This window comes from Drosophila biarmipes, chromosome X (assembly GCF_025231255.1).
Source record: "Drosophila biarmipes strain raj3 chromosome X, RU_DBia_V1.1, whole genome shotgun sequence".
Classification (NCBI taxonomy): Eukaryota; Metazoa; Arthropoda; class Insecta; order Diptera; family Drosophilidae; genus Drosophila; species Drosophila biarmipes.
In genome coordinates, this window is record NC_066611.1 from 22,204,207 (window position 1) to 22,217,323 (window position 13,117).

Consider the following 13,117-nt stretch of genomic DNA (forward strand, 5'->3'; position numbering starts at 1 on the left):
CTAACTGAGATGAACCAACATGGTTTACGGTCTCTTCGATGGGATGACGGGATGCGGGGATGAACGAGTGGCGCAGAGCCTTGAAAATGAAACGAATTGAAAGGAAGCCGAACCAAACCTTTCTTTTATTGGCAACTTAACAAGCAAGCCAAAGCGCAAACTGTTTGATGACAGACAGCAGGAGCGACAGTTGCCAAACAACCGAGGGTCCCGAAAGCAGCAACTAAACAAATATGGGGCGATGGGCACTTCCGGCTACTTCGGGTGGCGCTAATCAACCCTCGTCAGTCAATCATAGTCGAGGGCATAAGCAGAAAGATATTTAATTCGCCTCGCATCATACAGTTTTGTGAAGGAAACCTCTTGTCCCATATAAGGACTGAAAAAGGATAAAATTGAAATTAATTAATCCGCGGATGGCTGTGATGTTGAAATCTCATTGCCAAGTCGTCTTCAAGAAAGTAAAAATGCCTCTTTGCCCCCCAAAGGTGGCCCCGGAAAGTCAATAGCCCAAAGCTCAATCAATGACGTCTGTGATGAGGATGAAACTGTGTTCAATTGCCGGGAAGCTCTTCTTCGGTTTCCGACTCACTGCTGTCCAAACATGCACACGGATGGAGGATGAAGGGCCCATCTGCTGAGCCACATATCAAGCTTGATTGGCTGTAACCAGAGTGATGCTAGACAAACTCGAAGATGTCAGTGGCCAACGGCCAGTGCCAAAGTTTGAGCTAGTGGCCAGTGGTCTCTGGAATCGCTTTTGAATCTCGGTATGCGGGAATCGGCATAAACAGACTACATGGCGGGACCTATGCGCTTCCTGTGCCAATCAGGAGACAGCTTCTGGGCCTTCATAACCTTCGTGCTGGACAACTGGTTAACCGCAAAGTGCTTTCGCCTCGCAGACATCGGACATCGGCCTCAAATTTCCGTTCTATAAAACCCATTTCGATGAATGTACGAATATCCATATGCATATGCGGCTGGAGTGGGCTGGCGATTGATTCAAAGCCTCTTTCAATCCAGCCTGCAGATAAGCTGTCCGCATACAGCCGTTAATTCCGTTAAACAAATGTCACTCGCCGCAGAAGTCCATCTCCCGTCAATCGGCCGTCAATCAGCGCAGACAATGCAATCTCGTCCAAGTAACTGCCCAGCACATGGCCAAATGGGGCGACGCTTTCTTAAACTCAATTACTGGGCAAAAAGGGTGCTCCCATGGAGAAATGGAATGGGACAAACGGCCAATCCGTTGAATCCGTTAATAAGAGTGTTTGCTGTGTTTATTGGGAATTTTATTTATTTGTTAGCCAACTGATTTTTTTCACTCACAAGCGTTATTTTTGACGAACATAACATCAACATATTCGCTTCTGACAACAAATACTTACTTAACTTAACAAAATTCAATTTTATAAAATGTTAGCCAAAAATAAATACTTATACATTTTTATCTTAAGTCACTTTGTATTTAGATATCCAATGATCAGGATTCTTGGTCCTAAAGATTATTGTTTGTCCGTAAAGTTAGTCAAATCACCTATTTTTATAACATAGTACGTTTTTTTTGATAATAACAAAAATTCAATATTAAGCAATCATTTTGTATTGTCGCCACTGGTAGCTTTACTATAAAGTCAAAGAATACTTGCTGAAAACTTGTAGTTAGACAGTACATACATAAATATAATTAGTACTTTAGTGGTTCTTTTACTTAAACAGCTTATTGAAAAGGAAATGAAACAAATATATTTTAGCAAAAAAATGTTTTAGCATGACAAATGTGGCTATTACAGTTTTGGGCGGTTGGTGGGCGTTAGAGTGGGCGTGGCACATTTTTTGGGTTAATCGATAGGTATTGATGAGACAAAAAAATTTCAGTTCAAATGTTGTTTCTATCATAAAAACTGTGGGCGCTACAGATATTCGCGGATTGTGGGCGTTAGGGTGGTCTTGGCACCCTGCGGACTGACCAAGAATATATAATTTATGGGGTCGGTAACGCTTCCTTTACTCTACGAGTAGTGGGTATAAAAATTATAAAAACCGTTACTAACAAATTAGAAAGGACCTCATCCTCGAGCAGGACTTGGCTAAGAGCTTGGGAAAGTCTCATTCCTGGTGTGAAACCTTGCTAGTAATTTTAATTCTAATGGAATTTCATTTAAATTTGTTTTATTTTTACTTATTACTTACAATTATTAATAATTTTAACATTTTTGTTTCTTGCAGATGATGTATTAACATGACTGATGAAAAAATGTTGATTGGGAAGCGAAAGAAATGAATGCTTTTATATATGGATCTGTATTAATAATATATTGCAGTGATTTTATTGTTCAATTTGTTTAAATTAAGAAAAATTAAAAATTTTGACTCAATTTCAAATATTTTTAAGCATCCCTAAAAGCACGCTTTATTTATGGGGCGGTTCGTGTCTCGGCTAAAAGGTCATGTATTTTGTAGCATACTTTCGAGCATCCCTTATTTGAGCTTATTTCATGTTGTGTTGCCTGCTTTTGAGCGCTACCGAGAATTTAGTTTGGACAGCCACCTCCTGCGATTTCTGTTCGCCTGGTACTCAGAAACTGAAAATTTCTCGATTTACCGACAGAATCGGCCACAACTCGGCTCAAAATTTACCAGAAGCTCAAAACTTGTAGCCGCCTTTTGGGCGCTGCCGATGTTTTTATTCGCGCAGCCACCTCCTGCGATTTCTGTTCGCCTGGTACTTCAAAACTGAAAATTTCTCGTTTTACCGACAAAAATGGCCACAACTCGGTTCAAAAGTCCGGAACTTCTGAGTTTGGCGGCGAACTTCTCGATTTCGTATACCAGGCGAACAGAAAATGGAGCAAGCTGCTGCTGGGATTTTTCGCTTTGTGGAAGAGAACCGTTAGTCCATGCAGAGCGCAAGCTAGAGATGGGCAACTTTTCGATCGTGTCACGAGTTTAGCACGACCCGCGTTGCCAACCATTGGCAGCCCAGAAGTAGGCAACGATGGTGCGAGCCCCCAAAGGTATGCTGCAGAGGAAAATACAATTCAAACGTCACTCTTGACCAAACAATTACATTTGCTTGTTTTTATTATTACCCCGTATGTTGCAATATAAAAATGCGATTTATCTTTAGAACAACGTTTCTTTTGATTTGCCGCGCATAAAGCGCTACTCATAGACGTTGCGTCATGATATGGGGTTCGTGCTTCATGGCCATATTGTCCGATATTTTGTTGATCCAAAAAGAAGCGCCTCTACGTGGTCATGTGCCAAATGAAACGCTGACGATGCAAGCTCCAGATAAACCTAGTTGCATAAGTCGCTGGCATGAGTCAGGGATCGGATCTAAGTGCCCGATTCCGGTTTTAATTAGAAGCCATTGCATTTGTTCTATTTGTGTAATATATCGCACCCAAAGATTTAGACAAAAACTATATTTGATATATATTTTATTGCCTCCATATACAAACCGTTACCTAAATAAAAATATGATGAGCTTTATTTCCCCTGCGATGTGGAGACCTTTGAGTAAGCCCCAATAAATACCCAAAGACACATTGGTTTTATAGGCTCTCAGCCTGTTTTTAAGTATTTATTTATTTCTCTTCGCGAGTCACCTAGGAGTACTTGGCCTCGGACTTCCTCGGCAGCAGGTGGGCGGTGCCCTCCGAGCGCCAAGAACGTGGAGTATCCGGCTTGGGCTTGGACGAACCGCTGGGCTTGAAGGCCTCCCCATTGGAAGCCTCCTCATTGGAGGAGAAACACCAGCTGGGCTGCAGGCGACGTGGCGCCTCCTTCAGATCGTCCTCGAAACGCACCTCCTTCTGGCGGGCCACAAACTGGGCCATCAGGGGATCCTGCTGCACCGGCTTCTTCATCTGGATCTGGAACTGACGCTGAACCTCCGTTTGGGGCTGACGGAGCAAATGTTTGCTGACAGCGAGGAAAAGATTGGTCAGGGTTTCCTCAGGGCCGTCGCCGGGATTCTTGCGGGTCATCGAGTAGCGACGAGGTGGCGCCTGGGCCGGTTGATCATTGTGCACTTGAGCAGGGGTCACCGATTTGCCACGCGCCTGATGCATCTTCGCCAGAATGGGTGTCGCAGTGGGCGCAGGTTTGGCCGCCTGCATGGGTGACTGCTTGGGCGCCAGCTTGGGTGCCTGCTTGGGCGCCAGCTTGGGTGCCTGCTTGGGTACCTGGTTGGGCGATTCCACCTGCGAGAGATCGCCGTCCGACAGGACCTGCTTGAGCTCGGCAAAGGTCTGGTAGTGCTCCACCCAACGAGGCTGCGGCAGGTGGGGGTAGTACTTCAAGTTGCTGGCGAAGTACGGCTCGTTCTCCTTGGTAGCCGCAATGCGGCCGGGGTTCATGGATGCTTTGCCGATTTTACGGTTCTGTTCCTTTACAGCCTGGTCGTAGTGGCTGAAACGCGAGTTGTTCGGCCCCTCAACGGGGCCGCCATTGCCCATGGTCCTCTGACCATTCATTGGGGGCAAGGACTTCGCCGGAGTCACAGGCTTCCCCTGAGCCGAGGATACCGGAAAACGGCGAGTGTTTAGCGGACCCCGATATCCCGGGACGGGAAGAGGAGCGCTCTTCAGCACCGACGAATAGCTCTTGTTCATCTTTAAATGCACAATTTTTAAGCAAACAAAAGCTGAACGCCGCTATAACACCGAAGACTCACCCAAACGCTCGAGTTTATCTTGATATCATTAACAGTATTCATCGTTTCTTAAATTAGCCTTAATTATTTTATTTTAAAATTAAAAAAAATGGCTCGGGCACTTCAGGTTCTTATCGACTGAACTTCACAATGTATATGACTTGTTCTTTGTTACTGAGCGAAAAGGAAAATTTCGCATTGACGTTCCTGTCAAACCTTCTGGACAGGATTGCCCCCTTGCGTGGCCATTATATAGCTATGGTGGAAGCCCTACTTCATAGGCTGCAATATTTACCTATCCCAACACTTCTCAGTTAAATATTATCTGGCGGGAGAATAACCACATATACGAGTATATTGGGTATATTTTGCTTGATTGCTCTTAACGAAGGGGGGCCAACAAGGGCACCAACTTCACATTGATCCGTACAATCGATATCGTGTTATCCGACAACCCCTAATGGGTCAAAACATATGAGCACAACGATATCGCTATGAATTTTTCTGCACACTGTTTAAAACAATTCCCGACAGAAACTCATAGTTAAAGGATGCGTGGTAAGACTTCATTTTGTGTAACTAGGCATCGGATTATATGTGAATTTGATTGTTTTAGAAATGTTTCAATCATCATCAGTCATAGTTTAATATATATTTTTGTGTATATGATGTTATTGTAATTTATTTAATTATGTAAACTATTCGTAGTGCATATTTACCTTGGTAATGCCGAAGGCATTGTTGCTTCCGTTGATCCGATCCTTTCGGCTTTGTGTTTCTTTATTGTTCACTGTTTGGGGTTACCGAATCCAACTTTCAATGTTTTCCCCTCCGCGAACTGAAGCTCACGTCGCCATTTAGTTGATAACCCAGCGCCTTTCGAAGCGGATCGCAAAAAGGTACATTTCGAAATTCTCAGTTTTGAATCAGAATCTGGGTTAAGCGCCGCGGGATTCCCGACTGCAGATCCCTGACAGCAAAACTCCACCCCAAATACTGGTGAGCATGCGGAGGATTTATGACTCTGGTGGTGCAAAAAAGTGACACAAAAACATTTACCTTACATATACGCTCGTATTTCCCAAACTCTTTGTTGTCATCTTAAAAAACTCAAACATGACACAGTGACCCCGTTTCGGTCTCAGATAATTTGTTTGCATCTCTCTGACTCCGTTTGGGCTTTATTATTAGTTTTATTTACTTACACATTTTTGCGGCTGTTCTAGTTCTGACTCAAGTGTCTGGCATGAGAACTTAGTTAAAACTCTAATCCAAATAATAAGTTGATGAATTCATTTTAGAGTATATTATTTTTTATTCTTCATATCGCTTATCCCTTCTGTCGTCTTGTTTAGAATCACCAAATCAAAACAAACCGGAAAGTTGAGATATTTGCTTTTATCAAGCACCAAAAAGTCGAGTGTGCAATCACTAGAAAAAGCCAAACCAAAAGCTCCCTAGCCAATTTTAACGCCCGCTGGCCGGGAGTCAATAGTATTGACTCCTGAATAAATATTACACTCGACTCATCTACAACAACTAAAGGAATATTGTATTAAACCTCCTAAATTCCCAAAACGCCTTTAAAGCCAGATACAAGCTGACCTGCACAGTGGGCCAGGAGTAAATAACAAGCCAATAAAATCAAATATGAAGGCAGGTAAAACCCTGGAGAATCCTCCAGACACGCGTCAGCTTGTCGTGGAAAACCGCCTGCTTGGACTGTTCCTAAATCAGGTCGACGACGGGTCGCTACTAACTACCTGATAACTACTGGCCAGCCCCTTATCGGTCACAATGTGTTTTTAATCTTCTTTTGACTGCCTGCCAGTAACTGCCCTATTATAAATGCGAGAACATCCGGGCGGAGATTAGTTGACTTCTTGAACTCAAGAAGAGAGGTCCTTTAAGCATTGTGAAGTTAACAATTATTTCAACATTATTGGGTGCTAAGAGCTCTGCTCCGAATTTAAGTTAAACATCTTTAATTTGTATTTTGACGAAAACCATATTGTGTTTTTACAAACAACACTTAATAACGTGAATTTTCAAAAACTATAAGACAGATTTGTGAATATAAAAACTTTAAAAGTAAACCCATTTTATCAATTGGAACTTTTCTGGAATAATATTGGGTGAGTTTCTGGGATCACAATGCACGGCAGTGCACTGAATGTCGTTACGCACCGGGAAAGTGTGCCAAGATGACTATTATATTTAGCTGCAGAATTAAAAAACTTGTCGAATAAGAACAATTTTATATATGCATTTAATAGTAAATGTTTTATAAGTTCTCGTCAATAAGTTTGATATCGCAATGTACCTTCTTAAGATGTATCTTGGTTATTATATCGAGATTTTGACATGAGATACCTCTATGGGCTTATGGTTGAATTTTCTAATATTCTACATTCAAATAATTATTGTTAAAGAGGGTCCAAATTTTAGCCCATTTTCATGTTCGATTATTCCGTATTTCCAATGGGTATTACTATGGGACCCCCAAACTGCACTTCTAGATCCCATAACTTTAGTAATTGAATTCCGATTTTGATGTGGGATACCTCTATCAGTTTGTGGTTGAACTCTCTAATATTCTACATTCAAATAATTATTGTTAAAGAGGGTCCAAATTTTAGCCCATTTTCATGTTCGATTATTCCGTATTTCCAATGGGTATTACTATGGGACCCCAAAACTGCACTTCTAGATCCCATAACTTCAGTAATTGAATTCCGATTTTGATGTGGGATACCTCTATCAGTTTGTGGTTGAACTCTCTAATATTCTACATTCAAATAATTATTGTTAAAGAGGGTCCAAATTTTAGCCCATTTTCATGTTCGGTTATTCCGTATTTCCAATGGGTATTACTATGGGACCCCAAAACTGCACTTCTAGATCCCATAACTTTAGTAATTGAATTCCGATTTTGATGTGGGATACCTCTATGAGTTTGTGGTTGAATTTTCTAATATTCTACATTCAAATAAATATTGTTAAAGAGGGTCCAAATTTTAGCCCATTTTCATGTTCGATTATTCCGTATTTCCAATGGGTATTACTATGGGACCCCAAAACTGCACTTCTAGATCCCATAACTTTAGTAATTGAATTCCGATTTTGATGTGGTATACCTCAATGAGTTTGTGGTTGAATTTTCTAATATTCTACATTCAAATAATTATTGTTAAAGAGGGTCCAAATTTTAGCCCATTTTCATGTTCGATTATTCCGTATTTCCAATGGGTATTACTATGGGACCCCAAAACTGCACTTCTAGATCCCATAACTTTAGTAATTGAATTCCGATTTTTATGTGGGATACCTCTATGAGTTTGTGGTTGAATTCTCTAATAAACTACATTCAAATACTTATTTTTAAAGAGGTCCAAAACTTTTACCCATTTTCATGTTCAATTTCATCGTATTTTCCGCTGCTTTCAAAATAGGATCCCAAAACTGTAATTTTTGAATGACAATTTTTTCCTCCATCGGCGTAGTTTGGTGTTTTTATACATATTTAAGACCACTGTGCAGCCAACAGCTGTTTACTGATGGTGGCGACCCCCGAGTGAAAGCTTTGCCGCTCAATGTCGCGCTGATAGCCGTCGAAAGAGAGAGCAACCGAGGGAGGGGGATGGGGCAGCAGCAGTAGCACGGGGCTCCAGGCAAATGATGACACTCGAATTGGGTTAGGCGCAATATGCGAACCTTATTCCAGATACAAGGCATGCGTCAGCTGGGGCTCTTCTTTGTTCTGCAAATGCGACGTCAACCGCGGCAGAGGCAGTGCGGGCACTGATATGAAAATGCCTGCTATCTTGCAGAGGACCAGGGCGTATCTGGCCCCCTGGAAGCCTAGAATATCTAGGCATACTCATGGTTCGCCAGTGAAATACAAATTTTAATATTTCGTATGACGTAGGGTTTTTACGGAATGATCCTCTGGATGTGAAATTATCATATATGTATGTATGTTTTTATGGGTACTTCGTGCTCCCGCAGACTGTTGCACCTAACAGGTATCCGATAGTCGGGCCAGGCGATAGCCACCCAGGCCCACTTCACGCTCACCGTTCTCTCCTGCGCACTTGAACTCTTCGGGCGCTGATATAGGTATATTCTTGGAATTATGCACAAAGACCATGTAGACTATATGGCACTGCATGAGGCGACGGCTGCGGGTTCATTCCGCTCGAGAATCGCGAGAGAGCGCCGCTGCCTTCTGGCGGCTGCGACGGCGGCAGCGCCGAAAGCGGCAGCAACCATTGCTGCCAGTCCATTTCTGAGCTTCAATCATACGCGGGCACTTTGTTGTTGTTGGTGGTCCAACCAGTTGGGCGGTGCGCTAACTCGACCGTTATATTCTTGTTAATAATAGTAGTGACTAAGTATCGCATGGCCGCATGTTAGATGATTTCTCGCGTGAAAGTGAATTCAGTGTGCAGAAGACCGGGGAATTCGCCAGATCCCAATTTGGCAACGCATTTTCTGGTGCAATTTTCTTGGCCCTGGGACTTACTTTCGAGTGCTGCGTAGATCGGTTGTTTTTCCTTTCTGTGATTTTTTTTGCTCATCACAAGTGAAGTGACGTCAAACGGAAAATACACAAACGACTCTTTGGGTTTCTTTCGCGTGGCTCTGGTGCTTGTTTTTTCTGTGAGTGTAACGACCACTGAACAGAGGATTCTGTTGGGTTAAAATAACTTCAAACCATGCGAGTGCTGCTGATGCAACCAGAAGACAAGGTGATGCAAATAGGACCAGCAGTTGCAGCAACATCAGAAGCAACAGCAAGTGAGTTTGCAGCAATCAAGGCAATAAGAGCGACCAATTCGAGTGCAACACCAACAGTACTGTAGGCAAAAAGGAAAACAGGAGCAGCGTCAGCAGTTAAAGTGCAGCCCGAAAGTGCGACACCACCGCCAACACTGCGGAGCAGCAACAGCAACACCTGAACAAACAGCCACTAAGGTGCAAGTCTGAGCCAACAGCAACATGCTGCTGGCGGAAATCGCCGCCAAGGAAAACATGTTGGCGCCCCCAGGTGCGGCAATCAAGCGAAAGACCGAACAAGAGCAGCAGCAGCAGCAACGCAAACAGCACAGAAGCAACACCAGCATCAACAGCGCCAGCAGCAACATCCCTGGCTGCAGCACCAACATATGCAACACCAGGCGACAGCAACAACTACAGAGGCAGCAGGGCAAAATGTATTACAATTCCAATTCGCGACCTTTCTGGATGAAGTGCAGATCGGCAGCGAGTGCGAATCAAACGACAATTTTCACCACCAACAACGATATGTGCAATGCACCGACAGCAGCAACTGCAGCAACTGCAGCACCAGCAGCAGCAGCAGCAGCAACAGCAGCAACATGTGAGTTTGTGATTCTTTCCTTCTTTGCTTTGCGCTGCTTTGCCTGTTTATTTAGCGTTCGCTTTTTGTTATGATGCGGTTAATCGCACGCCACACGTTTCGGGTGCACGCTAAAAAACAGCTGTGCACACTTGCAGCAATCAGCTGATTGCCAGCCATACGCACAGTGGGACAAGAGCGCCCGCTTTGCAATGCATTGCGAATTTAATCGAAACGAGCTGAGGGCTAGCTCTATAACAAAATTGATTCTTATGAAATGTATTTCAATCTTTTGATGTATTTTAATATCCAAGAACCCTTATCTAAGAGACTACTTTAGATTATTACTGGTCATTCCTCTGCTCATACGCTCCCAAGACAGTTGGCGTTGTAAATTATTATTGATAGTATACTCAGCTCGTATACTAATGTTATTCAAACCGAATTCCGGAATGCATTGTGCAAAAACAATTAAAATTTAAAGATACGTACTGCCTGCTCATGCATTGATGACATAAAGGCATGACTTGTGCGCTTTTGTTTGCAAACTTATTTGAACAGAATGTGTTCTTATCGAAGGCATGCAAATTAGTTGTGGTTTATCGCAGAGTTGAGGTATGTCGGTTTTCGGGGCTGAAAAATGTACACTGCAAACATTTTTTGAGAAATTTCGAAAACTTGAAATTATAAAAGTTAATTGTTAGGATTTTTATGGGTGTAAAAGCTTGAATCCCGAAGTAATTATGTTGCCCAAAACATTTATTTGGTCCTCGTGCACGGGTGCCACTGTGCCCAGTGACCAGAGTTTCAGGGGCAGAATGCAAAAGGCGAGGGCTGACCGGTCAAGGATGTATCCCCGCTCGTCGGAGGAAAATAAATAAAACATCATCATCATCTCCGCCATCAGCTTGTTGTTCTTGTCGTCGCCAACGTCATGATGATGATCACATGCAGTAAATGCGCCGGCAACAACAACGAAATCAACAACACTCACAAAGGAGCGAGGGAGAGGCAACGCACTCGCGAGGTCAAAGTACGGCAATGAACTTCGCCGCCGAAAGAAAAGTTTGTTTTCGAGGTTGAATTTAATGCCCGACATGAAGTGCTGGCTAGGGGGCAGGAGAAATGGCGAGGTTTGTTCTGCTTGCGCTTCTGCTTCTGCTTCTGCTACCTTTTTTACATACATATTTCCCGGTTTTTTCGATTTTATTTGGCAATGGCATTGGCATTTGCCAAAAAACATCAGCCGTTTCTACTTAGCGCCCCATATCGAAAGCTCGCGAAATTAAATAAACAATAGGTTCAATGCACCTAAGACGCAGTAGAATTCAATTTGCGAAAGCCCGTTTGATATCTGCGAAAGCTTTTCACTCGCGCGCTGGCCTTCAGAACTCGGAAATGTAAATCGCGAGTCGCATTTAATGCACAAACACCCGTGCGCATAATCAAACATTTGCATGTGTCCATATGGAGAGTGCTAAATGCACGGCTACTTAGCTGGGTGATCGACGAGCTGGCTGGTCAACTCAATGTGGGCCGCATCGAGCTAGTGTCGGTATCAAGCTTCAGTACATGCAGTTCCATTGACCCAAAGTAGGAGCATAAACGAAGAAGAGTTGTTGGAGGAACTTCAAAAAAAAGTACTTTTGAAGAACATAAACATAGTTAAGGCAGGCTCCAAGACGTTAAAATCCATTCAATAGTTTGTTTTTATAAAATAATCGCACTCTTAAGAGCTAACCCCCTCAAGTATAATATAAAAGATACAATGCGTATCCGCCGGGTAGGATAAAATAATAGTACGTATACGCCTAGTAGCCACTGCAGGTGTAGCATTGCTAATTAAACAAAACCCCGTAAAAAGGCAGTGAATTTAATTTGGCAACCTCCGGGGGACCAGCAATCGAAAAGACAATTAAACATAAATTCAATGAAGCCAACTTCCGGACGAAAACTGTCAGAGTCTTTCGATTTCCGCATTAATAAGCCGCTGCAGGTTGCACCTTATCCCCACGCTGTTTCTGGCTTTTATTTATCTCTGTGTGTATGTTTATGTTTTTGGGATCTCTCTTATTGGCTTTTTGGGAGCCGGCAGACAGGTGGCTTCCAAGATGAGCGGGGAGGCAACACCCCGCCTCCCTTTTTGCCGGCCAAATTGCACAAACGTGTTTACAAAGTCCACACAAAAGTGCGGGGTGTATTTATAAGCATGTATGTAGAGTGGGCCTGGGGATTACTTCCTGTGGCAGATGAACAAAGACTCCGAGAGGAAAAGAGATGGAGAGCGGACGAGGGAGCGAGAGGGGCAGACAGGAAGTGCTCGCGCGAAATGAAAACAATTCCCCGTTGTTCTTATTATATTTTCATGGCCCGAGACCATGAGCCGCGATCGCCAGGCGTACTGCAAATCGATGATAATTCGCAATTATTAATTACTGAGGGACAATTCACTTGCAACGGGGCAACTTGTGCATCCTTAATTGCTGTACTTCGATTTAATGGTAGAAAGGTGCTTTGGTGGGGAAGAACTATCAAACTAAAGGCATTTGTCCAGTGACTCACCGCCTACCCCAACAATTTCCGCTGCAGTCGGCCACAAGGTCGCAGGGGCGGCGGGCGGCGGGCTGCGGGCAGCGGGCTGCGGGTAGTGGGTGGTAGGGATGTGTTCCCGGCGAAGAAAGCTGCAGTTCAATCACCCTCAAACACCTGATTCCACAGAGACACGCGCAACAATGGCTGTTTTTTATCTGAGCTAGCGAAAGGTTCAAGCACCTGCTCCAGCCCCCGCCCCTTTCACCCAACGACCCACCCTGCCGGCGTCCTTGAATTTTTATTTGCAGCAGAGCTTCTGCTCTCACTTTCGCCAAATACCACATGCACACCCTGCTCTTCAGCCGAATCGCACTCTCTTTTTGGCGACCGATTAAGGCGCACACGCCGCGCCATGGGTACACAATATAATAAACAACAGGAGCAAGATGCAAACATACATGTGCATAAACAATAGCTAAAGCAACAATATCGGTTCGTTACACCGATAAGAGCTTTATTCCCATTTTTTCGCTTTTGTGAAAGTTCAAAGTTTCTTT

At 43.6% G+C, this 13,117-nt stretch overlaps 2 protein-coding genes and 1 long non-coding RNA gene across 6 annotated transcripts in view; 1 reads left to right on the forward strand and 2 right to left on the reverse strand.

Moving 5' to 3' along the window:
- Window positions 1-307: 307 nt before the first annotated feature.
- LOC127012514 (uncharacterized) lies at window positions 308-1,609 on the reverse strand. Of its 2 annotated transcripts, none has more exons than XR_007766013.1 (2): window positions 1,392-1,609; window positions 308-1,277 (listed from the first exon to the last, which is right to left on the reverse strand). It is a non-coding gene; the product is annotated as an uncharacterized LOC127012514 (long non-coding RNA). The 2 variants fall into 2 exon arrangements; XR_007766012.1 differs by having other exon boundaries at window positions 1,333-1,609.
- A 2,004-nt stretch (window positions 1,610-3,613) lies between these two features.
- LOC108023185 (uncharacterized) lies at window positions 3,614-5,445 on the reverse strand. The gene is made up of 2 exons (XM_017092427.3): window positions 4,688-5,445; window positions 3,614-4,625 (listed from the first exon to the last, which is right to left on the reverse strand). Exons 1-2 carry the CDS (start codon window positions 4,727-4,729, stop codon window positions 3,618-3,620), a joined length of 1,050 nt encoding a protein of 349 aa, XP_016947916.1. The 5' UTR covers window positions 4,730-5,445; the 3' UTR covers window positions 3,614-3,617.
- A 3,487-nt stretch (window positions 5,446-8,932) lies between these two features.
- LOC108023490 (uncharacterized) overlaps window positions 8,933-13,117 on the forward strand; it is a 33,768-nt gene continuing 29,583 nt past the window's right edge. Inside the window, exons 1-2 of one of the 3 annotated variants that reach the window (XM_050884863.1) lie at window positions 8,933-9,466; window positions 9,524-10,049. In XM_050884863.1, the coding sequence (XP_050740820.1) occupies window positions 9,668-10,049 (382 nt within the window). In that variant the 5' untranslated portion in view covers window positions 8,933-9,466; window positions 9,524-9,667. Of the gene's footprint in view, window positions 10,050-13,117 lie in introns of all 3 variants that reach the window. The other 2 variants (XM_050884860.1, XM_050884869.1) reach the window with 2 other exon arrangements.